This window comes from Mus caroli, chromosome 1, assembly GCF_900094665.2.
Source record: "Mus caroli chromosome 1, CAROLI_EIJ_v1.1, whole genome shotgun sequence".
NCBI classification, from domain to species: domain Eukaryota; kingdom Metazoa; phylum Chordata; class Mammalia; order Rodentia; family Muridae; genus Mus; species Mus caroli.
Window position 1 is genome coordinate 121,221,673 of NC_034570.1, and position 27,813 is coordinate 121,249,485.

General features: G+C 39.4%; 1 protein-coding gene across 1 annotated transcript in view; it reads left to right on the forward strand.

Moving 5' to 3' along the window:
* The window catches only part of Thsd7b (thrombospondin type 1 domain containing 7B), an 879,842-nt gene that overhangs the window by 306,059 nt on the left and 545,970 nt on the right, over positions 1 to 27,813 (forward strand). Inside the window, exon 4 of the mRNA XM_021164520.2 lies at positions 15,299 to 15,547. Coding sequence (XP_021020179.1) covers positions 15,299 to 15,547 — 249 coding nt within the window. The remainder of the gene's footprint in view (positions 1 to 15,298; positions 15,548 to 27,813) is intronic.

A 27,813-nucleotide genomic window follows, 5' to 3' on the forward strand; every position in this document is an offset into this window, starting at 1 on the left:
AAGGAAGGAAGGAAGAAAGAAAGAAAGAAAGAAAGAAAGAAAGAAAGAAAGAAAGAAAGAAAGAAAGAAAGAAAGAAAGAAAGAAAGAAAGGAGGGAGAGGGGGGGTGTTGCATATTCAGGCTCCTTTGTATGAATGTTAAGTCTAATCTAAGGGTCTCCTTCATGCCCAAATCAATTCTCAAAGTCCCCAATGCCTAAACAGGAGTTTTGGTCTCAATTTAGGAGGGACAAGAACAACATGAATTGATGGTAATTGAAGAAAATATTAACACATTTGGAGCCCAAGGCTTGCATATGTCTTCACTCTTCTTATAGACCATGGAGTAGACAATTGCACAGTACCATGCCCCCATCATTGCACTATTTTCCACAATTGAATCTCAGACTCTTCCTTCAATGCCCTGGGGACTACTGTTCCTTATACTGTCTTCAAACTTAGGTTTTCAGAATATCACAGAGATGACATGATATCCCAGGTAGCTTTTTCTGATTAACTTCTTTTCAGTTACCAGTGTGCATTTCCATTCTTCCTTAGGCTATCCATGACAGTCCAGTGATGTTTGTGGTAGTGTGTGAGTAGTATGTGTACATGCCTTTGCCCACCCAGAGGCTCAAGCATGATGGCAACTGTCATTCCCTTGAAAGAGTTCCTCTCACTGAATCTGGAGCAAGGCTGTTAGGCACCAAGTCCAAGAAATCCTAATGTCTACACACCCCCAACAAGACTGGAATTGTGTGTGTGTGTATGTGTGTGTGTGTGTGTGCGTGCGTGTGCATGCGTGCACACGTGCATATATGTATGTATGTGGACAGCCACACAAGTCTTTTAATCTGGATACTGGGGATTTAACCCTCCACCCTCTTAGCTCCATACCCTCTTCCTTTACATCACTGATGAATGTACTATTGTATGGTGCCACATATCCTTCCTCCAATCCCTGGTGATCATTTTGGTGACTTCCAGGTTTGTACTATTGTGAATACAGTTACAGGAACAAGAAATACAAATATTTTTGTGTGCGATGTTTCAACTCCTTTTTATAGATCCCAAGGAGTGTAGGGATTGTGGCAAGAAAGTGCTTGGCTTTTGTCAGAAACTGTCACATGTGTGGCTAGAGAAACAGCTCATTGGTTATGAGCACATGTCCTTACTGAGGGCATGAGGACATTTGCCAGCATCCACGCTGCTCATCTCCCAACCATCAGTCATGGCAGCCACAGTCAAGCACCCAGCATCCAGCAGGGCATTCAAGGTTCTCTTTTGACATATCTGACTACATACTCATACCTATGGCATATAACCCACAGATAGACACATGCAATCAAATTAAATTAGTATTAAATATTAAAAGTAGAAGTGCCAAGTGCCCTCCGAAGTGCCTGAGCCATTTTACATTACTACAATCAATGCAAAGGAACCCCTACAACTGCATTCTGGCATTTGTTGCCACTGTGTGATAATTGATGTTTTAAGAGTGGAGTGGTCCTCTCTCATCTCTCATTGGTGCTTAGGTGTTTACCACTTCATTTTCAGGATTTACCCTTTATGACATTCCCTGTGATTTATGGAGCTATGATTTGCTGTCTATTGTTAATTCTGAGGTAACATCATGAAAATGACCCCAGGGGATGAGTCTTCCAGGAGCTTTTAGCTGTTACACTGTGCCTTGATCAAAAACTGTTAGCTTTTCCTGCTCTGGCATGACTGCAGGGTTGGTTTCCACTCCGGCTTTTTCTTCAATAGGCTATGCTTTGATTTCCTCTGCTACTTGCCTCTCCAATTTTGGGGTCGGTTAATTGCCTTTGAACATTAGTTTTCTGATGGATCTAAGAAGGGTCATGGTTTGTTGGCCTGTGTAGCTTCTATGGCCAAGTCCCTTGCCTGCCTGGATGGGCACCAGAAGTCCCTGTGAACTGTTTAACATTTAAGGCAGCATATTGAACCAGAACAGCTCTCTCCACATTATGTCATGAAATCATAGCTCATGAACATTCATTTCATTTAATCATCAAGGGTTATGAGATGCCTCATATACTGCCATGGAATGATCAAGCTGTTAGGAAAGATGGTGTTAGTGAGGGCATTACTGCAGCACCACCATCTACAGCCAAGACAGGAGTGTTGCCCTTGCAAGCCATTCGTGCTTATGGCTGACAGAGCTGTCTTCTTTCTATATGACTCAGGGAACTGTGCTGGCATTGGTTCACAGAATTTGATGAAAATGTGGAAATATTTCTTCCTAAAGAAGTGTCTTTCCTTCCTTCATCCCTTCCTCCCTTCCATCACCCTTCCCTCCTTCCTTCCCTTCTTCCCTTTCTTCCTCTTTAGTTTTATATAAAGCAGGTATTAATTAAACCTAATCGATTCCACAAAGCCATTTTCACACATGTGTATAGTATATTTTGATCATATGTACCCTCCACTTCTGCCACTGTTCCCCTTTCACTCCTGAGGATTCCTGATCTTCCTATAATTCACATTCAACTTTCATGTCCAGTTTGTGTTTGTTTTCATGACTCAATGAGTATAATTAGAATTATTACAGGAACGTGGGTGACAGGTTATTTATAGAAGCCTGGACTACTTACCTATGACCATAACACTGAAGAAAACTTCTCTTCCTCCCTCAGCAGCCTTTAACTGCCTGTAGATCCTTAGGGGCTGGGGTGGGGCCTATGAGTCTTTCCTCTCTCATGATGGAACATCAACAGGCCAGTGTAAATCTTATGTAGGTGATCACAGCTGTGGAGAAGGATCACAATGCCCTGGCTGTGTCATGCTATGTTACATCACAACCCCCCTAGATGAACCTTTAAGTTTCTCCTAATCCTCTTGCTTTGTCTAAATGTAAAAATCTGCTTTTACTCTCTCCTTCATCTGACTTCACTCCTGCTGCTTTTACTGGTCCCTGGAAGGACACAGGGTCAGGAGTATTGCATTTCATCTGTTTGGACTATGACACCTGCTAGCTTTTGTGCCTACAGCATAGGAAAAACCTGTCTCCACTTCTGTAATGCAGTTCCTGCAGGGCTTTGGTGAAAGTCACTTTCTCAGTCTAGGACACAGCTTTAATGGATGTCCTTTGCTGGGCATCTCATCGACCATCCTGTCCTTCAATAAACACCCCCAGCAATTTTCCTTTCATGACATATCTGCAGTGGGGAGGCAGGGCATGGTTCTCTGGGCTATCCTGCTCACTATCATTGATTTGCCTCATGGATTTCAATCTTTATTAATGATCTATTTATTTTATTTCATGTACATGGGTATTTAACTTGCATAAGTGCATCATGTCACAGCCCTCACAGGGGTCAGGGGAGATGTCAGATTCCTTGAAACTGAAGTTATAGATGGGTGGAGCTGCCATGTGGGTGCAAATTGTTAAACTTGGACCTTTGCAAGAGTAGCAAAGGCTCTCAACCACTGAGCCATCTCTCCACTCTCAGGAACTTTTGTTTTTAATGGTATCATTGTACTTCCTAATTTTCCTCTTTTATTCTGATGAGACTCTCTTTCCATTTTCATTATTATCTTTAAAATCCTAGTCACCTAGCCTGTCTCTAGCAATGGCTACTGGATTTTTATAATACCTTAACTCATGAAATGGAAATGTCTGTTGTGTTTTGGTCTTTACTTTGCCTTTTATTGCCAGAGTAGAAGAATATCTGTGTTGAGAGATAGGAGTTGGGTGATGATGGTGGTAAACACCTTTAATCCCATTACTTAGGAGGCAGACAAATGTAGATCTCTGAGTTTTAGGCCAGCCTGGAATACAGAGCAAGTTCCAGGACAGCCAGGGCTGCACAACCAAAACCAAACCAAACCAAAGAAAAGCACAAACAAAGAAAAGGAACTACAGGAAAACAGAAAACACAACTGTATCATTAAAACAGCAATCAATACTTTTTTTTTTTGTTTGGATTTTTTTTGTGTGTTCATGCTTGTGTGTGTGTGTGTGTGTGTGTGTGTGTGTGTGTAACTCAAATGAATTTATTTGACTTTTATTTTGATCCTGAAAACATTTGGTATGGGTATTCTTTTAAGACCCATTCTCATTTGGACTGCAAAATCCTCAGGCCATTTTAGTTGAATACATACAATATGATCTCCCCAGAGAGAAACAGTTGAAAGATGATACATTTTAAGACTATAAAAAGAACCATCACCTCAAAATTTCAGATCAAATTGTTATTTTATTTTATTTTATTTTATTTTTATGTGTGTCACTAAACTATAGTTAGAAACACATTTCCCCTTCCTGTACCTCAGCAAACAAAAACAAACCCTAACTGCATTCACACCTTCTTTTATCCATTTGTTCTCAGAAAGTACTGGAAGCCGCATGATTTCCTCCAGTGTTACCGAGAAGAGAATAGAAATGGAAGATAGTCACTTCTTCTTCTACTGCATCTTTACTTTCAGATTTGCTTTTCCTCCGCATCCATATTGACGTAATTTTATTTTTCATGTATTGGACATAAACCAGGGTCTTGAGAGTATTTTGAAGGTGCTTTGTCTATTAGTCCTCTTTCTTGTGAGTGGGATATTCTCCAAATATCAGTGAAAGCTAGCTCACTTAGAGAACAGTTTTTGTGTTAGTTTTTAGTGTGCAAGGCTGGTGAGGTATCGGAATCACCCACTGTTACTGTGCAGCCATGGGGAATCCTGATGCCTCCTAGCATTTGTTTTATGTATATGGGCAGACACTCCGCTCTTTCACATGGACAGCTGTATTCTCCTCTTCACCATCTGTTCCTTAATTCTCCTTTTGGCAGTGATATATGTATGATATATAAATTTTAAAACAACAACCTTGATATTAAAGGCTTTTTTTTTACACAGTATGTTTTGATCATTCTTTTGCTACCTAGTTCCTCCTACATCCTCCCCAGCTCCCTATGCATCCAAGTCTATGTTCTGTCTGGACCTTGACTTTTCAATTGAGTAAGTTACTCTGTGTTTCATAAGAGACAAATAGAGGCCACCTGCCTTTAAAGTCATCAGTGAGAATTTCCTCCTCCCTGTAGTTGGCTACTAGTCTGCATTGTTTGCTGATTATTACATCGTCTTTTCTTCCTCCCTACATCTTAGAATTAAGGTTTGCTGGTGTACCACATTGGGAAGGATGAATTCCTCTAGCTCTTTTGTTTATTCCTCCCCTGGAATTGATTCTTTACTACCCAATGGTTGGATGATTTTCAGTATACAACATTCATCCATGTGTGTTTTCAGGATGGTTTGAATGTTCTGAGTTGTTTTCATCTTGGAATAGCCTTATTTCTTCTTAAAATCTAAAAGATAACATTTGTAGACAGATATATTGGTAGAAGTTATTTTCTTTCAGGGCTTGAAATATATCATTCTATTCATTCTATTCATTCTGCTGACAGCTGATGAGCGATCTGCTATGATTCTAATATTTCTGTCCTTCTATGTAAGTTGGCATTTTCCTCTATACTTTTTTGTATTGCCATGTTTGCTTTGTAATTTCGACACCTTGACTATGATATTACATGGAGAGGCTATTTCCTGGTCATGTTTATTTGAGGTTTCACATGCTTCTTGTATTTAGATGTCTGTTTCTGTTTCAAAGGTGGGGTGATTTCTTGTTGCCCTTCCATTGAAACAATTTGTGTATCTAGTCATTGCCTAGGCTCCTCTTCCTCTGATGTAGCTTAGTGGTAGCCTTTTGGCCAGATGTAAGAGCAGTTCAAAGTTATGGTAATTCGTATTGTCTTCATATAACTGTTTTAATCTCACTGTGTAATCTAGTGTGAAATCCTTGCTCCTGCCTTCTGTTTTCTAGTCATGATGTTTCACTAGGTGGCTTAATTTTTATTTTATTGATTGAGATTTATTTCCAGCATGTTTGCTAATGTATATTTTTCTGGTGCATAACTTCTTGAGCCTGTTGTTGTTTTGTTATTATTGTAAGCATGTATTCTGAAGAATCACTTCCTAGAAATGCAGTGAAAAGAAAGATCTATACAAATCTTGTTAAATATTGCCATTTTTTCTTCACAGCAACGTTACTGTCTCAAGATTCCAAATGTAATTACTTGGGCCAAATACTTTAGGCCATTTAAAACAACACTCACAGGCAACAATTATTAGAGTCCCTTGAAAGGAGTAAAGGGGCATTGTTATGTCACTGGGTGGGAGGGAGAGAGGGAGGGAGGAAGGGAAGGAGGAAGAGAGGGAGGGGTGCAGAGAGACGGACAAGAGACACACACAGAGACAGACAGATAGAAAAAATACAGAGACAGACAGGCATACACACAGAGACAGAAAGACAGAGACAGACAGACACACAGAGAAAGACAGAGACAGGGAGGGAGGAAGGGAGGGGGAGGAAGGGAGGGAGAGAGAGAGAGAGAGGGGGAGGGGGGGAGGGGGGGGGAGAGAGAGAGAGAGAGAGAGAGAGAGAGAGAGAGAGAGAGAGAGTCAAGCAGTCAGGCAGACTCTGTCCATATTCTGTATCCAGGAGTGCAATGCAAAGGTAATGCAAAGGTTACCTCCCTTTCCTTCTCCATGTGTTTTGAGAGGAGGTGATATGGAGAAGAGGATTTCAGTTAAGACTCAACCATTGTCATCCAAAGCTGGAGCACAGCATAGGCTTTTACACTGTAACCTTAGAACCTAGTAAATCCATGGTTATAAAAGTACGAAGAGTTCTCACAGTTGTCAACTAGGCAAAACCATGAAAGTGAACTAGTCAGCAGCTGGTTAATTTTAGCTCTGACTGCTCTTTCATTTTCCTGTTTTCTTATTTAGAAATCTCTTCTCTCCTGGGTGCTCAGTTTGCTTCTCTATGAAGCTGTAGTGGCTTTGTCTCACCTCAGCATCTTTGCAGTTACACACACCCTCCACTCTCTACCTATACGTCATTCTTAGTATTCTGTCTGAGAAATTTGGAGACGATAAAATCTCTTATATCCTGAGACTGGTACTACATTTTAAATCTCAGCTGGATAATGTTTTCTAGTGACAGGAAATGATCATAATACTTCACACATTCCAGTGTACTATAATATCACACCAAGGATATTCCTTCTGGAGAATTTAATGCCTCAGTATATCCGTACACTTACATCTGTACCTACAGAGCAATCTCTGTTCCATAGGAGCCACCACCCAACACATAAAACAGAATTTCATACTGCTATTTCAGCTTTACAGAGTGATTCTAGGTTTATTACCTATTGAAAAACTTTTAAATTGTTATGTATCGTAATAAGAAATTAGGAATTTTAATCTTATGGCTTGGTTTCATTGAGCAGGAGAGAGCCAAAATCCAGGCATCCCACAAAGTATTGCATTATTTCTAAACAGCAACCTTACTTAGGTAAAGATGACTTTAAACTGAGAAATTTAGCAGGTTAACTTGGAAAGAAATAAGGTTTAGAGAATATTTACAAAGTCTCAGGAAAAAAAAATACTTCCAGTAGTCCTAAGTGTTTCTCTTGGTAAGTTAAAGTCACCGGACATTGTGAAAAATCACCTTCCAAACAGTATTGAGAATATTCCCCAGATAACTTTAGTTTTAAAATCTTACAGTGCAGCGGCTAGAGGTGATCATTTGCAGTTGCATTCCTCAACCTTCCTAATGCTGTGACCCTTTAATCCAGTTCCACATGCTATGATGATCCCCAACCATAAAACTATTTTTTATGCTACTTTATAACTGTAACTTTGCTACTTTTAAGGATCATAACCTAAATATCTGTGTTTTCTGGTGGTCTTTTGTGGTCATGACCTACAAATTGACAGCCACTGACTTCAAGTGATATTCTTTGCTGTCACAAATTTGCAAGGACCTTGGTGAATACAAACTTTCTTTTAAATTTTATCCTCATCATATTTTGGGTGGCATTTTTATGTGTCTAACAGATGAGAGGTTTTAAAATCAGCCAAAGATTTAGACATATCACATACAATCTCCATGTCTGTCTTCTTTTAGTCTCACCATTGTTCTGGCTCAGTTCTCAACTCTCATTTTATTTCTTGATATTATTGTCATGATGTGACATTTCAAATGTTCCCCAGGTTATAATCTGGTAGCTGTAGAAGTGCCCATTAACCTGCTTTTATGTCACAATTTGAGTAATCTGCTGCTGTGTGGATAACAGGGTTTCTTGAATGCAACAGCCCTACTTTGGAATTGCCTACTGCTTTATCAGGAATCTGTAAAAATTACTTCTTTGTTGTGATTTCATTGCTGCAAAAATTCTTTTGGACTATAAAGATACTTTGGGGGTATTAAATTCTATAAGCTGATACTGTGTAATTTAGAACAAAATGCAAACAAATGGAAATAGGTTCTCATTTAGAGGCTTTCCTTATACATTTTTAATTACTTTAATCCTATTTTATTTTTTTTACCATGTATGAGGTTGATTAAATGTAGGGATATATTGATTTATAGAGTAGATCATTTTGTGGTTTTTGGGAAGCTTCACGTCATGCAACTTTTCAGACTTCCAGTTACTTATAGCAACATGAATCCAACACCTTTTTCTTCTGTATTCTGGAGCTCCATTTAATCATAGTAAATGAATACAAGAGCAAACTCTCAAGGTAAAATGGCCTTCCTTTATGTGGAGAATACATGGAATGATTCAATTTATACACACATTGCATTAAACATATTCTATGTGTTTGTTACATTTCACATTCCATGGCCCATGGGAAAGTGTTTCACTATGATGTGACCATTGACATGGGAAGGAATCATAGTACCCTAAGTCACCACAGAAAAATTCCACTCCCTCCTCTTCTGGAAGCCATCAATGTATTCCAGATGACAAATATTCAAGATGGGCAGTCTGAAGTCTGAGGTTAGAAGAATAGCCTCACCAAGATAAAACAACCTGCTACAGACTTTCAGAAATTAAAGCAACAGAATAAATACATGAAACAGGGGTAAAGGGAGATGGGGTTTTTTTGACAAAACATTGAGATGTGGGTTCTCTTGGTTGCTCCAGCTTAGCCTGTACTGTCTTAACACAGGATCCTCAAAAGCCTTAAGAATTACAGGCAGGCAAAATGCTTCCAATGATATACAAAGAAAATAATCTATATATTTGAAAAATAAAGCTCTCTGAGTTAAGTATTGTTCTGTTGTCCTAAATGTCTAGTGGAGATTCATAGTGTTAGCAAGAGTGTTCTCTTCCCTAGTCAACATCTGAGTTGTTGCTTAATGGTAGAATTCCTAACTAATACGCAGAAGGCCCTAGGTTATATGTCTAGTATCATAAAACTGAAAATAGTTACTCTAATCAGCATTTATGAGCCAACACACACACACACACACACACACACACACACACACACACCCCTCTACACACAAAGCTAGGGATTGGGCATGTTTGTCTGGAAAAAGGCAAACTGAAAAATAAGGACCGAGGAAGACTCTGGGAAAATGGTCTGGTCATTGTGTTGTCAGCTGATGGTGATGGTTACCTCCCAATGAGACCCACCTGTAATCAAAGAGCTTTTAATTTGTGATGGAAGTCACAACCATTCCTAGTGACAGTGCTGTAAGTTGACCTTGTTCCATTGTGAAGAACTGAGACAAAAAAAAGAAAAAAAGAAAAAAAAAGAAATCAGTACTTGTAATAAGATGAGACAATGTAGTGAACAAGAATAAAAGTTGAAAAAGCTTACTCATATATGTAATACAGTAGTCTTGTAATTAAAAAACAGTGTGGTATCTAAAAAATAGAAATAAAGAAATCATGAACAGCAAAACAGTTTTATGGGGTTCTTCTTGTCGTTTATGTTGTTTACTGATTTTCAAATCAGTAAAAGCTTGAAAGAACTGTGGATTAACTAACTAAATAGTGAATTAAATAAATAAATAAATAAATAAATAAATAAATAGGAATGGAATTAACATAGAAAATAATAAATAAATAAATAAAATATGCAAAGTAAAGCATTTCTGAAAATTATTTCAAAGAAGAAATCCTATATACTTCTATGCATGAATTTGAATTGAGGTTGAAATAATGGAGAAGATTCCAGTTTACAGAAAAATGTGAAAATTTGGCATTAGGTTGGGGACGGGAAATCCAAAATATATACACACATCCTTAGAAGATACAAAATTATGACATTACATGAAATTTTAAAATGTGTCTTCAGGAATATGCTATAGACAATAAGGAAAATACAATGACAAAAAGATATTTGTGTCATAGAGACCAATAATATTCACTGATACAAGTGTGTAGCTGTATTATTCTGAATCTCTGTTCTACCCTTATATGCATCTATGTGTATGAAGGCACTTTTTAAGTACAATTGAATTGGAAGAAGAGAATTGGAACCAGAGACTAAAGATGGTTTAAAATCTTAAAGTGAGGAAAGGAATTCTGTGTCCTTTTGGGTGTTCTCAGGGGAATCACATGCATTTTTACCTGCTTCTGGAAGTTTCTGAGTTCCTTTGCTTGTGGCCCTGCATCATTACAACCTCTGCTTATCCTTAAATCCCATTTGACTATGCCTCTCTATCTCTTCTTTTCCACTGGGATTACACTCTGCCCACTTGGATTTTCTAAAGTCATCACCATAACAGGACCCTATATGCATTATATGTGCTATGTCCCTTTGGGCATGTAAACTTTGCATGTTCATAGATACTAAGAAACAGTGTGGTGATTAAAAGAGATTTCTTCATCCGAGGCAAATGGGCCAGGTCATAGATCAAGAACTCTGTGTTATCATTAAGTCCCTCATAATCTGAAAAACGCCAAAATCTGGGAGCAGACAAGAAGTGGAAATGCAAATGCCTCCAATCCAAATGAGGAAGTTACCTGCTGAAGCAAACCACAGCTCGAATCTCTTAGAGGGGTAACAGCTTACAGCCAAATGTGAGAGACCAGGGCCTGGAAATGAGGATTTGTGTTATCCTGAGTACCATGTTCTCATGTAGAAGTAATTGCATGATATTTTAGCTGTTGAACAAAGAAAAGGGCATTGCTATTGTAGGTTTCAGATTTTATTTGGTGGGAGATAGTGGCTTCCTACAAATATATAGTGCATTTTTGTTTATTTGTTTTATAGTCACAGGAGTGGGTTAGATAGACAAAGGGATGGGAGTCAGCTCAAGGATGGGTTAGAGATAGGGATGGGATTTGACTCTGGTCTACAACATTCTAACTCTCCATAAAGTTCAGTCATTTGGCCTTGTAGAATCCTTCACACGGGAGCAGCTGACTTCTTTTCTCATTCTCCTCATCTCCCAAGCTCCTGTGAAGTTTGCTGCACATCTTTCCATCCTACATCTGTATGCCACTGCAATGTCTGTTCAGTACCAAGGTTTGCACAGAGGTTCTATGTCTCACCCTGTTAAAGCAGACAAGAAATGCAAATGAGACCAAAAGGCCCCTCAATAGGGAATGAGTGCTAAACAAAATCTATATATTAGAACAGTACTCAGAAATAAAATTTAAGTGGAACATTTCTGTATTATCATCATGGATAGACAGAGCAACATAGAGGGGTATATACATATGAACCATATTTAAACAAACATTTAAAATCTATGACACTAATGTATATTATTTTGAACACATTAATACTTAACTAAAATATAAGATGTGGCATGAAATAGTATAATTCAGTTTGAAAATTCATATTTCTAAATAACAAAAATGAAGGTAGGTTTACAGTGGACATAGGAATTTTATATGAACTTGTGGGTTTATATTTACTTAAAGGCATCCAGATGATTTATTTAGTCTTTACTAGAAAGTTACAGGATCTTTTTTATCTCCCATTTATTTGTAAAAAGTATTTAGTAGATTTAAAGCAGTCCTAACTGCAGGGCTAATGACCTAAGGTACCTCAATAATGGCTTTTATTTTGTAACACTTTCTGTTAATCTGTAAGCATAAACATGTCCTTACATTTCTAGAAGAGGCTAAAAGCTAGGGGAGTTTTTAAGTTGCAAAGATTCCCTTTACAGCTGAGTACTTGCAAGGTAATTTACAGATGACAGCATGATCTATAAATGTCAAGCAGGCATAATTATCACAGCATCTCCAGTTTGAAAGACAAATCCACAGCTAACGCCTGTTTCATTAAAAAGGCACACTGCCTTCTATGCAGGGATCGATTCCCGTTCTGGTGTGGGCAGGAGTGTTCATTGTGTGCTGTTGTTCATAGGGTGATTCCACTCACACGAAAGGTCAGCACAAATCTAGGGATGGGGAGTGCATGGATCATGCTGCATTGTCCTTTTTTCTTCTGCAGACAGTGAACCTCAGTAGACAGGAGACTAACTGGATGCAGACATCAGTGTCCAGATATTTATGATGTTCCACATAGAGCACTCAGAGTCCCTTAATTACAAAGAATTTCACAGGTTGAACTAGAAAGGGAACATATATGGTACTTTTAAATATTATTAGTTATTATTATTATTAATTTAACCTCAGAATATGAGCTTGTAAGAGCTACATCTCAAGAGGATAAAATCCTTTTATTAAAATATAAAGAAAGCAAAAGATTAGGAGTCCTTTACAAAATGCTCTGGGCTTAATGGACCCCGCCATGTCTGTCTGTGTTCATTGACTCAGTGAGGCCAACTGGCTAATAAGCTGCTGATCTCTACCTGCCTCTACTCCTCTGCACTTGGATTATAAGCATTTACCGCCATCCCTGAATTCAAGTAAAGGATCAAGCTTGGCCCTCATGCTTGTTCTACTAAGGTTTTACTGACTAGAGCACTTCCCTGGGCCCCAAACCTTTCTTTATGAAGAAGGGAATGTGATGGACATTTTGGAAAAGGAAAACTATTTTCTAAAACCACAAATGACTTGAATGTGTTGACTAGATTTCTGAATCTTTTGGCTTCGACTGTCAGGGCAAGTGCCATGCATTTGGTTGTTCAACAAAATAATTTGATTTTCTCAAAATCTAGAATCTGGGCATCCATGACCATAGTTTAGTGGCAGGGTACTTTCTCTCCTTCCTCTAGAACTTGGACATAAACAGCCTTTGCCTCTGTCTTCTCAAGTTCTCTCTCTCTCTCTCTCTCTCTCTCTCTCTCTCTCTCACTCTCTTTCTCTCCATTCCTCTTGCCCACCCTACACCCTATCATGACACATGCTGTCCTCTTTATTTTCTAAATGTTCTAATGTTCATGTTCTAAATTTCTAAGTGTTCTAAAGTTTAGGCAGTGACACACCGAATACAACATTCATCTGTCATCATCTAAAACTGTGACATTAACCTTCAGTGGCTTAACAAAGCATATGGATATGGAAATGTCACTGTAAAGTGATCACTAGTACAAGCAACCATGAGCATGTTTTCTTGTGCACACTTACATATCTTCCCAATTTATAAATCTCAAAACAGTACGCCTATGGATGGAGGGATCACTCTGAAAACATTTGTGCAGCCCAGTATTTCATCAGCCTAAGTTGGATCATCTTTGGGAACTAGCATTCAAACATTGACATGTATATATTTCTATGAAAATTATCCTTTTCCTCTTGAAGTTTTAGGCACGTTTGACCTGAATTAAGGTTGAGAAAAATAAAAGAATGGGAGTCAATATGTGGAATATCATCTTTCTAATTCTGATTTTCTTCCAATCAAATTTGTTTAATCTCTATTAAATTAATGTTCTATAGCCCATAACATGAAATGTTTTCAGACCTACTTTTTTCAAAAGATTTATTTTCTTTTAAATTATATGTCTGTGTGGGAGTATATGCATGTGAGTGCAGCTGTCTAATGTGGCCAGAAGAGGTCATCAGATCTCCTGTAGCTGGAGTTACAGATGTCTGACACTGATGCTGAGATGCTGAGAACTGAGCTCAGATTCTGGCTCTTAGAGGGACTACTGAGACATCTCTCTTGCCTCTCCAGTCCATTTTTTGAATAACCTTCCTGCATCCTGTCTCCTTTCTTTCAGTCTCACACTTCAATACTTCAGCAAAACAAAATGGGTTTTAACTTCTTCCCAGGGATGCTTGTAAAGCTTTAGCACCAAGGCTTTTGGGATTAGAGAAGATTGATTTATTGCACTTGCCAATTTTTATAGTGAAAATACTCCCTTTATGGTCATTTTTAAAGTTACTTACACAAAGCCAAGTGGTATGAAATTTAACAATTGGGCCCAACTCACCATAGGTTCACATCCCAACAGGGTAGTAGTATCTCAAGGTTTCATGTGGACAATTCCTTTGGATAAAACAGTTTTCTCTTGCATCTGAGGTGCTCCTATCTGCCTTTTGAAATACCAGCATTGACAGCCTTCCCAGCTTGCTTATCACTCCCTCTCTTGTGCTTCTCAGTGGTATAATTGTCACAGTGTTGACTTCATCATATGTGTCTGCTCTACTATAACTGCATTCCAATCAGACTCTTGAAATATTCGCTTCTACTCAAACTTTGCTTGCGAAAAAATTGATGCTAAGAGCCAAATAATATGTAGGAACATAATCAATACCCCATTTAAAGAAGTATTTCAATAGTTTTAAGATTAGATACCTTAGTCTCAAGCTTCTGTTTGCCTTCATAGGACAGTGAACAAATTATATAGGCTCTGTGAATCCAAGTTCTTCCCTCTGCAAAGTGGATATAATAAAATGTAACTCAGAACATAGCTGTAAGAGGGCACAGCCTGGGCCAAGTCATTAAGTGTTAATAGTTTACATTGTGGAGGGGACACTTCAGGCAAAGGTAGAGTGTATCTTCTATAGGTGTCTGTCTAGGGTGAGGTAGTTTTGTTGCTACATGTAAAACAGAATAAGCATTATTATTTCTTTTTTGAGATAGGGGGTATTACCTAGAACTCCTAGTCTCGAGAAATCCTCCTGCCTCAGCCTCCTAAATAGATATAACAATAGATATGTTCCACTGTTTGCAATAAATTTATGTTCTTAATATTTAATATATGTGATAGTTCTGTTCTGATGTCTGTACCTTAAAATATTCCCATTAAAATGCTAAATTAGAGCAAGTGGGATGTCTCAGGATGTTAAAACACTGCTGCCAATCCCGACCCACATAATTGAAAGGAGGGAACCAACTCCACAAAGCTGTCCTCTTACCTCCACATATATGCCTTGGTATACATACATACACACACACACACACACACACACACACACACAGAGAGAGAGAGACAGAGACAGAGAGACAGAGAGAGAGAGAGAGAGAGAGACAGAGAGAGGTCACACTAATTATTAACCATTTTTCTTATAGTAAGACTTTCATAATGCTGGTCGCTCCTATTTAATTTGTTTCAATTTTCTTTTCTGCTATCATTCTTTCAGCCTTTGTGTGCGTGATTCCTTCCCTCTGACTGTCCAGCCTTGTGTGATGCCAAAAGACTGTGAGACTTCTGAATGGTCCCCATGGAGCCCCTGCTCCAAGACCTGCCGTTCTGGGACTTTATCACCTGGAGTTAGAAGCAGGAGCCGGAACGTGAAGCATATTGCTATTGGAGGTGGCCAGGAATGCCCAGAACTTCTTGAGAAAGAGACCTGCATTGCTGAAGGGGAATTTCTGCAACCATGTCCCAGGTATTTCACTCTTGAGTATTTTAATAGCTATAACCTCCTTTGAAGTGGTGACAGAAAGGTTAGGATCAGTAAACCAGGCAAGGACCTGTTTCTACCAAATATTTCTCAGTGTAAGACTCCTTTATTTGACAATGCAGCACAGCGGCTTGAGAGCAGGAACTTCAGTGTTGGATCTCACCATTCAAGTTCTGTTTTGACAGTACTGATGCCACAAAATTTCTAACGGGCCTCAGTGTTTCTCATTTTCTCGTTCTATTTTCTTCCTCTAGTACTTCAACAGAGTAAAGGATGAAAGTGTTTGTTACATTTACTTGGTGTAAGACACTTGTGAAGAAGTTGTCACTAGTCCAGAGTCCTTCATAACATGCTCACTGTGCAAATAAGGCCATCAGCAGAGATATTAAATAGTCTCCTGGTGTTGTATTGCTAATGAGTTGCAGCATCTAAGTTCAGATCCTCTTATGAACCTGTATCTTTGCCAGTCTTTGCCACAACTTCTTTTCTAGAGTCCCTGGCGAGGCAGAGGATATTGGAAACTGGCTCACTATCCATTTTAAGCCAGAGTCTAACATCTTTATATTCATTTGGAGTTGGGGGAGGCTGTCTATATTGCATTTTGGTAAAGGCCTCCAGGGTATCTCTTTAAGGTTGTGGGGTTGTTGTGAACTCCAAGCTCATAATGACAAAAAATCCCTGAGGATGGTTGTCTATTGGGAAGTCTATTAGAAATACAGAGATGTCCTGAACTCCCTATTAGATATATATCTTTACAGGAGACAATTTTTAGAGCTTCTTGTATCCTTGAAGACACGAGGATGAAATTTCTATTCCCAGAAAAATATTAAACAAGGCAAAAAATGGTCTCCTTTTATAAATCAGTCATTTTGTGACAAACACGACTGATGCTCTGTTTTCCTGAGCCTGGGTAGCTATTAAACTGGGAGAGAGCATGCCATCCCCTCGTCTTGGTCTTACAAGTAGTTGTGAGCTGTCTGAATCTTCCTTAATGCTGAATAAAGTGTATATTGTGGAATTCAAAGATGCATCTCTGTTGTAAGATTTCTAGCCTATTCCTCCTATAGGTATATTCTTGGTCAGTGTTGAACACTCTCTGTCTGTTATTTGTCTATCATCTATCAACTTTGAAAATTACTAAAAGGTCTCCTGGATTCTTTTAAAATTTTGTTATTTTTTAACAAATTATGTGTATATGTGTGCTTGTGTCTGAATTTATGCAGGTGAGTATCATTGCCCATGGAAGCCAGAGAGGGCATTGGATCCTTTGGAGCTCTTATTTCAGGTGGTTGTGAGCTGTCTGATGTAAGTTCTGGGAACTGGACTCAGGTCCTCTGCAAGAACAGTACACTCATAAGCACTGAGCCATCTCTACAGCTCCAGACTCCTTAGATTCTTATTGCCCTACACTTCAGGAGCACAGTAGCATACACTGCATGATCCCTTACATATTAACCATATAGAACCCAGTGCATGTTGTCCATTTTTACAGCCACCTCTCATAACACTGATTCACAGGGAATGATTGGCTTGCACATGATATAACTAGGATCCATTTCTATTTCAGGGCTGGATGGATATACATGTAATCAGACTTTATGTCCATCATGTATTTGCTGTGGCATCTCAAAAAAGCTACTTATCTTCTCTGGGTCACGCCTTTTGATACTGGAATTGTTAATTGTATCATTTAGATTATAGGACTGAAACAGAGACTGAGTGTGAAAAATATCAGGCCAGTGCTTAGGACATAAAGACAGTACAGAAGGGAAGGTCTTGTCTTTCGCTTTTAGGTATAATTCTATTCCTTTCATAAAAAGAATGTTCTTGTTCCTTATATGACATATCATAGTAGTTGCGTGATGAATATTATTTCTTTTGCGTGTTTTGGAAATCTTTTATTTTTATTTTTTAAATTAATTTATTTTTTACACTACATAATTTATTTCCTCCCATTTCCCCCTCTGACTGTTTCACATCCCATACTTCTTTCCCATCCCCCTGTCTCTACGTGGATGTCCCCATTCCCCACCCCACCTGACCTCTAAACTCCCTGGGGCCTCCAGTCTCTTGAGGGTTAGGTGCATCATCTCTAAATGAACACAGACCCAGAAGCCCTCTACTGTATGTGTGTTGGGGGCCTCATATCAGCAGGTATATGCTGTCTGTTTGGTGGTCCAATGTTTGAGAGATCTCGGGGGTCCAGATTAATTGAGACTGCTGGTCCTCCTACAGGGTGTAAATCTTTTCTTATGGATGTCTAATTTGGTTTTTGTAATTGTGTGCAGGTAGGAATAGAGTTATCATCATATACTATTGTGGGTCAGTAATATAGCAAAGGCATAACTGAACCAAAGATGAAGGCTTTGTAGAAGAGGAGAGTTTCTCACTCAGCGAGACTCTGAGAGTGAGAGGGGTCATTCACTGTTACCATGAAGACTCACTCAAATTAAGCTATGTATACTGGGACATACTCAAGTGTTTATGTTATTCCTTAACAGCAAGCTAGGTTGGAACTGGGATAACTATGTACCCAAAGTAAGGTGCTTTAGGGATCTTCATTCATTGATATTTAATGTCTGGAAATAGAGACTTGCAGGGCAGTCTGATGACAAGCTGACCCTCTAATTCTGCTGTTTCAACACAAGCCTGAGTTTAGCATTTATTTAAAAAATAAAACAAACAACAACAACAACCAAAAAAACAAAACCCAAACCTTTCTAAATGTTTAATCTGCTGGAAATGAGCTTCTTGGAGGAATTACTGAAGTAGCAGCCAGTGTTGCCTGCCAAGAGCAATGTGTTAACTAATGTTTCTCCTTGGTTATGGGCAGGAAAGCAAATGCCCAACAACAGAGAAATCAGCATCAGCCACTCTTCCTGTTTATCTGGGTTCTGGGCTGTGGCTTCTACCACAGGAAGATACAGCACACAGCATAAAGGCTGTGCATCTCCTTTTGTTTCTCATTTGACATTGGTGATTAAAATTCATTGTGAGCAATGAAAATGAAAACAAAAATCTATTAAGGAACACAAATGCCCCTATCTCCATCCCAGAATTCATGAGTGTCCACATACATCAAACAATTTAATTCACTCCATTTTTTTTCCATAGCAGGAAAATACATGGATCTCTGCATCTTCACGTTGTTTTGATTAAACCCTCACACTGTGATTTGGCTTCACTCTTCCTCTGTCTTTTCTGTGGAAAATAAGTTCGATCATTAAATAGAGTTCTCATTCAGTGCTAAGTCCAGGGTTAAATGTAGGGAGACTTCAAAGAGCACAATAGACAGATGCCACTCCTTTTATGGACACAGACTTCTGTTACAGGAAAAAACAAACAAATAAAATTATATAAAATTTATTTCTGACATATGAGTTGTTAAAAAATAAAATACTAATATTATGTGAAGAGAGAAACTTCTGGAATGGTATAATGGGCTTGGTCAGCACCACTTATAGAATTAAATAGTGTTAGTAGAGAAATTTTTTGAAGCAAGATCTATTTTGGGTTGGGAATATTTTTTTAAAAAAATGAATAACTAACCACTTTGGAAATTAGGATATAGATTCTCCAAGAAAAGCAGGTGAGGGAGAAGAGACTCCACCCCTGCAAACGCCCACTTTCCCCAGCGTAGTGTTGAGAATGCCTCAGCAGCTGGGCTCCATATACTCAGCACAGCTGTGACCAGTGTGTGTCAGTGCTCAGAGCACCAGTGTGTGGCAAGAAGCCTAACTAATAGGAGCCAGTGTAAAGGCACTGCTGAGAATAGAACTGTTGGACGTTGTGTAATTTAATTTAAATGATCAGAACTAGTCCTGTTGTGGTTATAAGGTCACACTTTAGAACTAAGAGTTAGTGCTGTCTACACTTGCCTCATCTCAGGGGTGTGCTTTTGACACAGACTCGAGGACAGCTCAAGCAACACCCTTCTCCAACCTCACAGAGTTGATTGGCAGACACGTACTCTTCTCTTCAGCTACAGGATAACATTAAACATATTAACTGAGGGTGATAAGTGTGGGAAGGAGATGAGTCTCATTTTCACCTGTGACTCTGAGTTCTGTGGGATTCTTCTCACTGTTGTGCTGTCCTCAGACACTAAAAATATATGCAATGCATAAAAATGCCTAGAGCCTTATTTCTCCCCCCACCCCGAGTCACAGTGAAAGTGCAAGTATTAGATCCACACGCTAATGCTTTCAAACACTGTGCAAGCTGAGGTAGCCTTGTGTACTGTGAAGTCCTAATAAAGCAAAGGACAGGGGCCTGTCACGAATCAATCTCCTCATGTCAAAGAAGTAGGACAGACCAACATTCTGAAGTAGCTGCAAAGAGATCCCCATTCTAGTGAAAGAACTTGTAATGATCACACAAGGATGTTTGAGAAAGAGACACTTGCAATACATCTTAGTTAGAAATGACACCTCCCGCCAGCAACTTCTATCACCTATGAGTGGTAGACAAGTTTTCATATGAAAATAGCTGTTCCTCCTCTTACATAATCATTTAAAAATTGAAACTGCATGGCAGGCAGCTCTATGACATGGTGACAGTGACCAATGCTGAGTAAATCTCTTAGAAAGTTTCAAGGCAGAAGCTGCATGGCTAATGGTGCCACATAGACTATGCAACATTACCAGGGAGAAATGACAATTTATTAAACGTGGTTTCAATACCTTGGCCTGCACAGAAGAGATAGGTTCTGTGAAACCACCCTTCCCTCCTCACTACTGATATGTGGGAATTTATCTTTATTATGAGGAGGTTAGAAACCCTTGGCAAATGTCTTTCTGTGCAAACTCATGCTGAGAGGCATTTCCAGGCTCCCACATTCCCTTTGGATTTGCTCATTACATGGCTCCAGGGATCAGCTCAGATATCCCTAACATCTCATTGAATCACTGAGCTCAATTTTAGATTTTCTAGATAAAACTCTTTCTTCCTTGTGTAAACTCTAGAGATTAGAATTTTGGGGGTGACTGTTGGAGCCTGCCAGAATGTTAGGAAGAGTATGGGTTAAAAACCCAGCCTGACTGGTTTTTCTTTGCCCTATGGCAAAATTAGGAAGAACTCTGGGAGCTATTTCTCTTCAAAATCTGCTTCAGTCTCTCACGAGGTTAATCAAAAAAGGAGGAAACAAAAAACATTGATTTGTTCATCCAGTGAATCTTGAAAATTTTGTTCTTCCAAAAAGGATAGTACCTACACATTGTCTATCAGTGCTTAGCAATGATGTTGCATGGGAACCCACACAGCAGGGCTGGCCTGCTTAGCTCCCTCCCTCTGTCCCTCCTTCCCTCCCTCCCTCTGTCCCTCCTTTCTCCCTCCCTCTGTACTACCTTCTGTCTTTTACCCTTCTCTCCTTCCCTCCCCTTATTTCCTTTCTCCTTTCCTTCCAAGAGCACATAGAAGAGTGTTTGGTTCATAATCAGTGCTCACTAATCACTGGGTGAATGACTGGCTCCTCAAGTGCCAGAAAGATCCAGAACCATATTTTGCATGCGTATGGTATTGCATGCATACAGTTATCATATAATTTGTGTGAAACCAAGGAAGGTGTTTTTGTAAAAAGAATCTGAAATTGGCTCAATGAAGATAATCCGGTAGAAACTACTCCAGACATTGATGACTATAGAGACCTTGTGCACTCTCAGAAGGTCTCCTCTGATAACGTCTCTGATTTTCCAGATTAAAAAGCTTCTGTTTTCACTGGCTATAACCATTGACTCAGATAGGTTTAGGAGTGAGATCACAGTCTGGATTTGTTCATAACGTGGCTTCTAACACATATCACTAATCGCAGCTTTTAAATCTTCTGCCATCGATTTCTCTCAGTGCACCCAACACCCCACACATAATACAAGCTCGATAAAGAGTTGTCAGATGGATTAATGGATCCTTTAAGGGGGCATTGTTACAGTTGTTTAAATTAAACAAATTTCCGCAGCAATTGAGAAGTAAAGGAGCCATACCCTGGAACCCTAGAACACTGTGGAGACTCTGTTGCAGAAACGAAACAAGTTTTCTAAGAATTTGAAATTATTTCCTCGGGACATTGGCACCTTTTTATTGGATCTATCTATTACTAGAGAATGTGGTTTCATGAGTCCTCCTGGACAGAAGATCTGCTCCCCAGTTAGTGTAAGGAAGTTAACGTACTGTTAAGTGCTGTGCATAACGATAGAAGTCTATTAATAATACATATGTGGAGTTTGGCTAGCAAAGCCATCTGCTGCAGAGCAGAGAGCCTTGAAATTCAGAGTAGCTTTCCATAATCAATAGCCCACTCTATCCAATAAAAAAATTACTAGAGCATAAAATGTATAAAGGCTTGACCAGTTCTCTTATGTTGATGGTCTGTTCAGGAAAAAAAAAAAAAAGACAAGTTAATTCTTTTCCAAGTGCATTTACAACTTTCAAAGGACAACAGACATTATCATAAATTAGTCACGCTGCAGAGCACTGATTTTTAATATACGCACACATTTAATTTGAATACCTTTTGTTGGAGTTTCAATTCCAGGAGTGTTTGCAAATCTATATGTGTTCAATCAAAACATGGCCGTTAACTAATGCAATTATTCTATCAATCTGTCATCATTAAATCACTTAAGATTCTATCCCATGTTCTTGGCTTCATATCTCAGCCATTTGAAGAGGGAGAGAGAGAGCCCATGCTTTAAGCAGCCTCGAGCCTTATGAAAGTGTCAAAGCTTAGATTTGAAAGGCCAGAGGCTGCAGCAGAGTTGGTGCCTTGTGACTCTTAGAATCACTTTATGACACATTGGTACAATGGAAATCTTTAAAGAGTCTGTGCTGAGTGCTTCTTTTATATATATAGTCTTTGTTCATTTAGGAGAGCTGTACTAGTTGCCAAAACAAAACAAAAAACAAAAACAAAAACAAAAAAATGGGGATTTTAAACATTCCCTTTCTTTAATATGTTGGCTTAGTTACAGAATTCCTTGAGTTGGCTATCACTCAGAAATCCATGCTGCCTGAGTTGTTTAATTCTAGGACTTCAAAGTCCCCTGTCCTAGCCTAGACTTTTTCTCCTGCATTTTGTATAAGAAATTTATTTCTACACTTAAAAAGATTAGTATTTGAGTGAACGTTGGTATCTTTTACAATAGTTAATATTTTTATTCTTTGAAATTTACACAATCCATATTGGTCCTAGCATCCATCCTGCCTCTCACCAAGCGTCCCATCCCCAGGATCCCTCCTTCTCAGCTTCATGTTCATTTTTATTGCTCTTTTTAGGATATATCTTTACTTTTAATGAGGTGTTTGCATGTGTACATGTATGTGCATCTGTCCATGGGTGCAGGTGGTTGGGGTGGACAGAAGAGGGTGTTAGATTCCTAGGAGCTATAGCTACAGGTGGTTGTGATCTGCCTAACTTGGGTCCTGGGAACTAAACTTGGGTCTTCTCCAAAAGAAGCAAATGCTCGTAATCACTGAACTGGCTCTCCCGCCCCATGATGTTGATGGTAATTCTGTTGCTGCTGTTGTTGATGATTTGATTGCACTGTCATTTAGGCTGCATGTAGCATCTGAGAATGATAGAATCTCATATCTTAGTATTTAAATCTAATGCAGATGTACAGATTGACCACCAATGGGTAACAGGATTTAGGCATGAGTTCATGGGTTCAGAAACTAGATTCTCAGATGTAAACAGAAAGGAAAGGGCTGAGTTGCTAAGTTATAATGCCTCTGTATGTCTATCTCCCTGGTATCTTGAATTTTGACACCTTTCTGAAGCTCTATCCTCTGAGTCTTCAATGTCAAGGAGTTTAACTATTTATATGTGGGCAAGGAAGAAATGTAACAATCATTTGTCATTCTCCCTTTTCTCCTCCATCCTGTGCTTAATCTATTAGACAGCTGTTTCCAACTTCAAAGGGCATCTAGGATGCAATTTCCTTGCTTCATGCTTAACAGGATTATTACAGACTGGCTACCCTAGGCTTATAAAGATATCTCTCTCATCATTCCTTTCACCCTTACCTGCACTCTTCACTGCCCTCCTGGGTGATCATTTTAAAACTACTTCACCTTATTACCACCACCACCCCAAATTTTTATCATTTGCTATTGCCTTGTGGAAACCATCACCTTTATACTATCAAGAAAGGTTCTCTATGTAGTTTGGTGTTGAATCTCTGCACTGAGAACATCTGTTGTGATCATAAAAAGAGAAATAGCTATTAAGATACATTCTGGCGGGCTGTGGGGGAAGGGGGTCTCTCAGTGGGCCCAGGCCGAGGTATCCCTTCCCCATGAGAGACCAGCTACAGTGTGTTATATTATAGTTAGGGCATGGGGAGGGGAGTTAAGAAAGTAGTAGAGGAAGAGAAAGTAGAGAGAAGGAGAAATTAGAGAAGTGAAGGCTGCCTTGACCACATGGACAGAGGGAGGAAGGGAATGGGGAAAGAGGGGGCAAGCAGGAAGCAAGAGTAAGAAAGACAAGAGAGTAAGAGAGAGAGAGAGAGGAAGGGCCAAACAACCCCTTTTATAGTGAACCAGGTCTACCAGAACTGTAGGGAGGAGCATACCTGGCTGCTGCCAGGTAATTGGGTGTGGAGTTCAGACAGAATAACAAGAGCATCTCTCCCACCATAGTGGCTTCTGTACATTTTGGGGGCAGGCAAGTACTTTCTCAGCTTGAGTTTTGAACATGCTCACTGACCTGCTATAACCTCAATGTCTATCTGGTCCTCTCCTCTCTATCCTTTTCAATCAGGACTGAGACCTTCCTTGCTGAGGCTTTATGTGTCCATATCTCTTTTCTGCTGGTATGACTCCTTGCTAGATTCTGAAACCCACTGGAAGGCAGATATCTTCCCTGGGTTTCAGAAACTGGCACCCTTCCTGTTGTCTGAAATCACTCATAGAAGACATGGTCAGGATATCATTGCTGAGGAAAGGGAGGGTGGACACACCATTCCTGATGGAGGCTGCTTATCAGACATGTTCTGGATTCAGTCTCTAGTGCAAGACCTTACTATCCTCACCCAGCTCTGCTTCAAGAGTTGTAGTCCTTGAATATAATTCATATTTTCAGTCCTAACGTCACACTACTTAGGAGTGTGTGGGTTTCTTGGATGACTGGAGGTGTGCTCATTCACTAACAGCAGGGACCCCAGAGTGGTTTCCTCAGGAGAGGATGGTTGATTGACATAAAAAGAACTGAACAGAGAGCAATGGGAGGGAGGAGTGGATTTCAAGGCTTTCTTGAAAAAGTCACTCACTCACCTTATAGAAACTTGACTTTGGCAACTATTAGTAATGATTTGAATTTTCACAAGTAGAATAAATTGTTCTGGTCTAACTGGCAGTCTATATGTAGAAGAGTAAAAATAAATCCCTACTTATCACCTTCACAAAGCTCAAGTCCAAGTGGATCAAGGACTTCAACATAAAACCAGATACACTGAATCTACTAGAAGAGAAAGTGGGAAATAGTCTCAAACCCATTGGCACAGGAGAAAATTTCCTGAACAGAACACCAATGGCTCAGGCTCTAAGATCATCAATTGATAAGTGGGACCTCGTGAAACTAAAAAGCTTCTGTAAGGCAAAATAGGGAAAATGAGAAACTTACAGATTAGGAAAAAATCTTCACCAACACTCCATCCAATAGATGGCTAATATCCAAAATATATAAAGAACACAAGAAGTTAACCTCCAAGACACCAAATAATCCAACTTCAAAATGGGCTATAGAGCTAAACAGAAAATTCACAACAGAAGAATCTTGAGTGGCCTAAATCTCAAATGGCTGAGAAGCACTTAAAGTAATGTTCAAAGTCCTTAGTCATCAGGAAAATGCAAATTAAAATGACCCTGAGATTCCACCTTACATTAATCAGAATGACTAAGATCAAAAACTCAAGTGACAGCACATGCTGGTGAGGGTGTGAAGAAAGAAGAACACTTCTCCATTGCTGGTGGGATCTGATGGTTCTTCAGAAAATTGAAAATAGTTCTACCAGAAGACCCAGATATACCACTCTTGGACATACCCAAGAGATACCCCACCATACTGTAACAAGGACACATGTTTTACCATGTTCATAGCAGCCATATTTGTAATAGCTAGAAGTGGGAAACAACTCAGATGTCCCTCAACCAAAGAATGAGTACAGAAAATATGGTTCATTTACACAGTGGACTACTGGTCAGCTATTAAAAATGAGAACATAATGAATTTTGCAGGAAATGGATGGATCTAGAAAGTCTTTTGCCTCATTTTTTTTTTATTTTCTTCACCTTCTAACTCTCTTTCCTCTATCCAAAGTGCTGAAATTTAACCCCGTAAAGCTACAAGAGTGTAATTACAAAACAACTCCTTAACAGGGATCCTAGTCATGTTTCTGTGTGACTAGAAGGATTATCTTGATAGTGAGAAATGCTATTGTTCAGGCATTACTGACAGGATCACAAGGACCAATGGAGAATATTTGTGTTTTAGTCACAGATACAATTCCTCCAACCAGTACCAGTACTTACTGGTTCTTGGATTAACCAGGCAAGCAGAGCACCTATTTATTCTTTATTCTTTACAGCCAGACAGTCAGGAAAAAGGCAAATTAATCCTATACATATGCCAGAGTAGGTGGCATGGAAATTCACTCACTTCTTTCCTTTGGTATTTATCCATGCCACTGGAAACCACTTACAGAGGGTTGCTTTACCAGAGGGCATAGGTCTCTGGTTTCTAAAACTCCATATTCTTCTCCTGAGCTGGAGGGCAAAATGAGGATGTGTTGAAAGGCCCAAGAGTTGGAGACAGAGGTTTGCAAAGAAGCCAGGTCTTTGACACAGACTCAGTCATTAAAGAGAATATTGCAGGCTGGAGAGCCAGCCTTTGCCAAGGCCCATCTCCACAAGCATTTCTGAGAAAGCAAGAGTATCATTTAGCTGAGCGTGCTCCTTTGATTTCTTATTCTGTCAGATCCTAGAGACACGCTTTCTCAGGTTGGTGAGGTTCAGGGCACAGTGTTTTCATGGCTGCTGGGTGATTTGTGACTAAACATCGCTGAGGCTTTTGGAAAACAGGAAGTGAAAGAGATGAGCGAAGTGTGAAATGACCCACATTTAGAAAGGAGCACAAGCTCTTTACTGTGATGCTTTTCTCTTTGCCTCTTGCTGCATTGATATTTTCTTAGGGATGGAAAACAATTGTGGTGGTGATAAAGGCCCCATTTTTCTTTAGAGATTTTTTTTTTGTCACTTCTAGGGAACAGAAGTTGGGCCTTCCCCGTTAACAGGAGATTTTATTTCTTTATGTACACTTCTTAGTCACTAAACTTTCCTTTCCATTTTCCTTCACACTGACTTCTAAAATCTATCCATCACTAATGATTACAGGGATGTGTAAATTAATTTAAAATGCAGTTTGTACAAGATAGCCCCTTCCTAGTTTGACTTTCAGTGCTTTGAAACTCTTACCCATGCTCTTCTTGGTACCCAGTATGCTGAAATGAGAATATCAAATTAAAAATATCTAGAATATTTTAAAATTTTAAAAACATTTAAAATGAAGGAAGACCATCCAGAGACTGTTCCATCTAGGGATCAATCCCATCTACAGACACAAAACCCCAAGACTATTTCTGATGCCAATAAATGCTTGCTGACAGGACTGTTATAGTGGTCCACTGAGAGGCTCTGCCAGAGCTTGACCAATACAGATGTGGATGCTCACAGACAACTATCTGACTGAGCATGGGGATCCCAATGAAGGAAGTAGGGGAAAGACTGAAGAAGCTGAAGTGGTTTCCAACATTGTAGGAAGAACAACAATATCAACCAACCAGACCTCCTAGACTTCCTAGGGAATAAACCACCAACCAAGGAGTATACATGGAGGGAATCATGGCTCCAGCTGCACAAGTAGCAGAGGATGGTCTTATCAGGCATCATTGACAGGAAAGGCTCTTGGTCCTCTAAAGGCTCAATGCCCCAGAGTAGGGGGATGTAGGGTGGTGAGGTGGGAGTGGGTAAGTGGATGGGAGAGCCCCTTCATAAGAAGCCATAGAAGCACAGGGAGGTGGATAGGACGAGGAGTTTGCAGAGGGGAAACCCAGAAGGATGATAACATTTGAAATGTAAAGCCAGAGCAATTTGAAAACAAAAGGAGTTCAAGGGGATACAAATTGGAAAGGAAGAAGTCAAAATATCACTTTTTGCAGATGATATGATAGTATATATAAGTGACCCTAAAAGTTCCACCA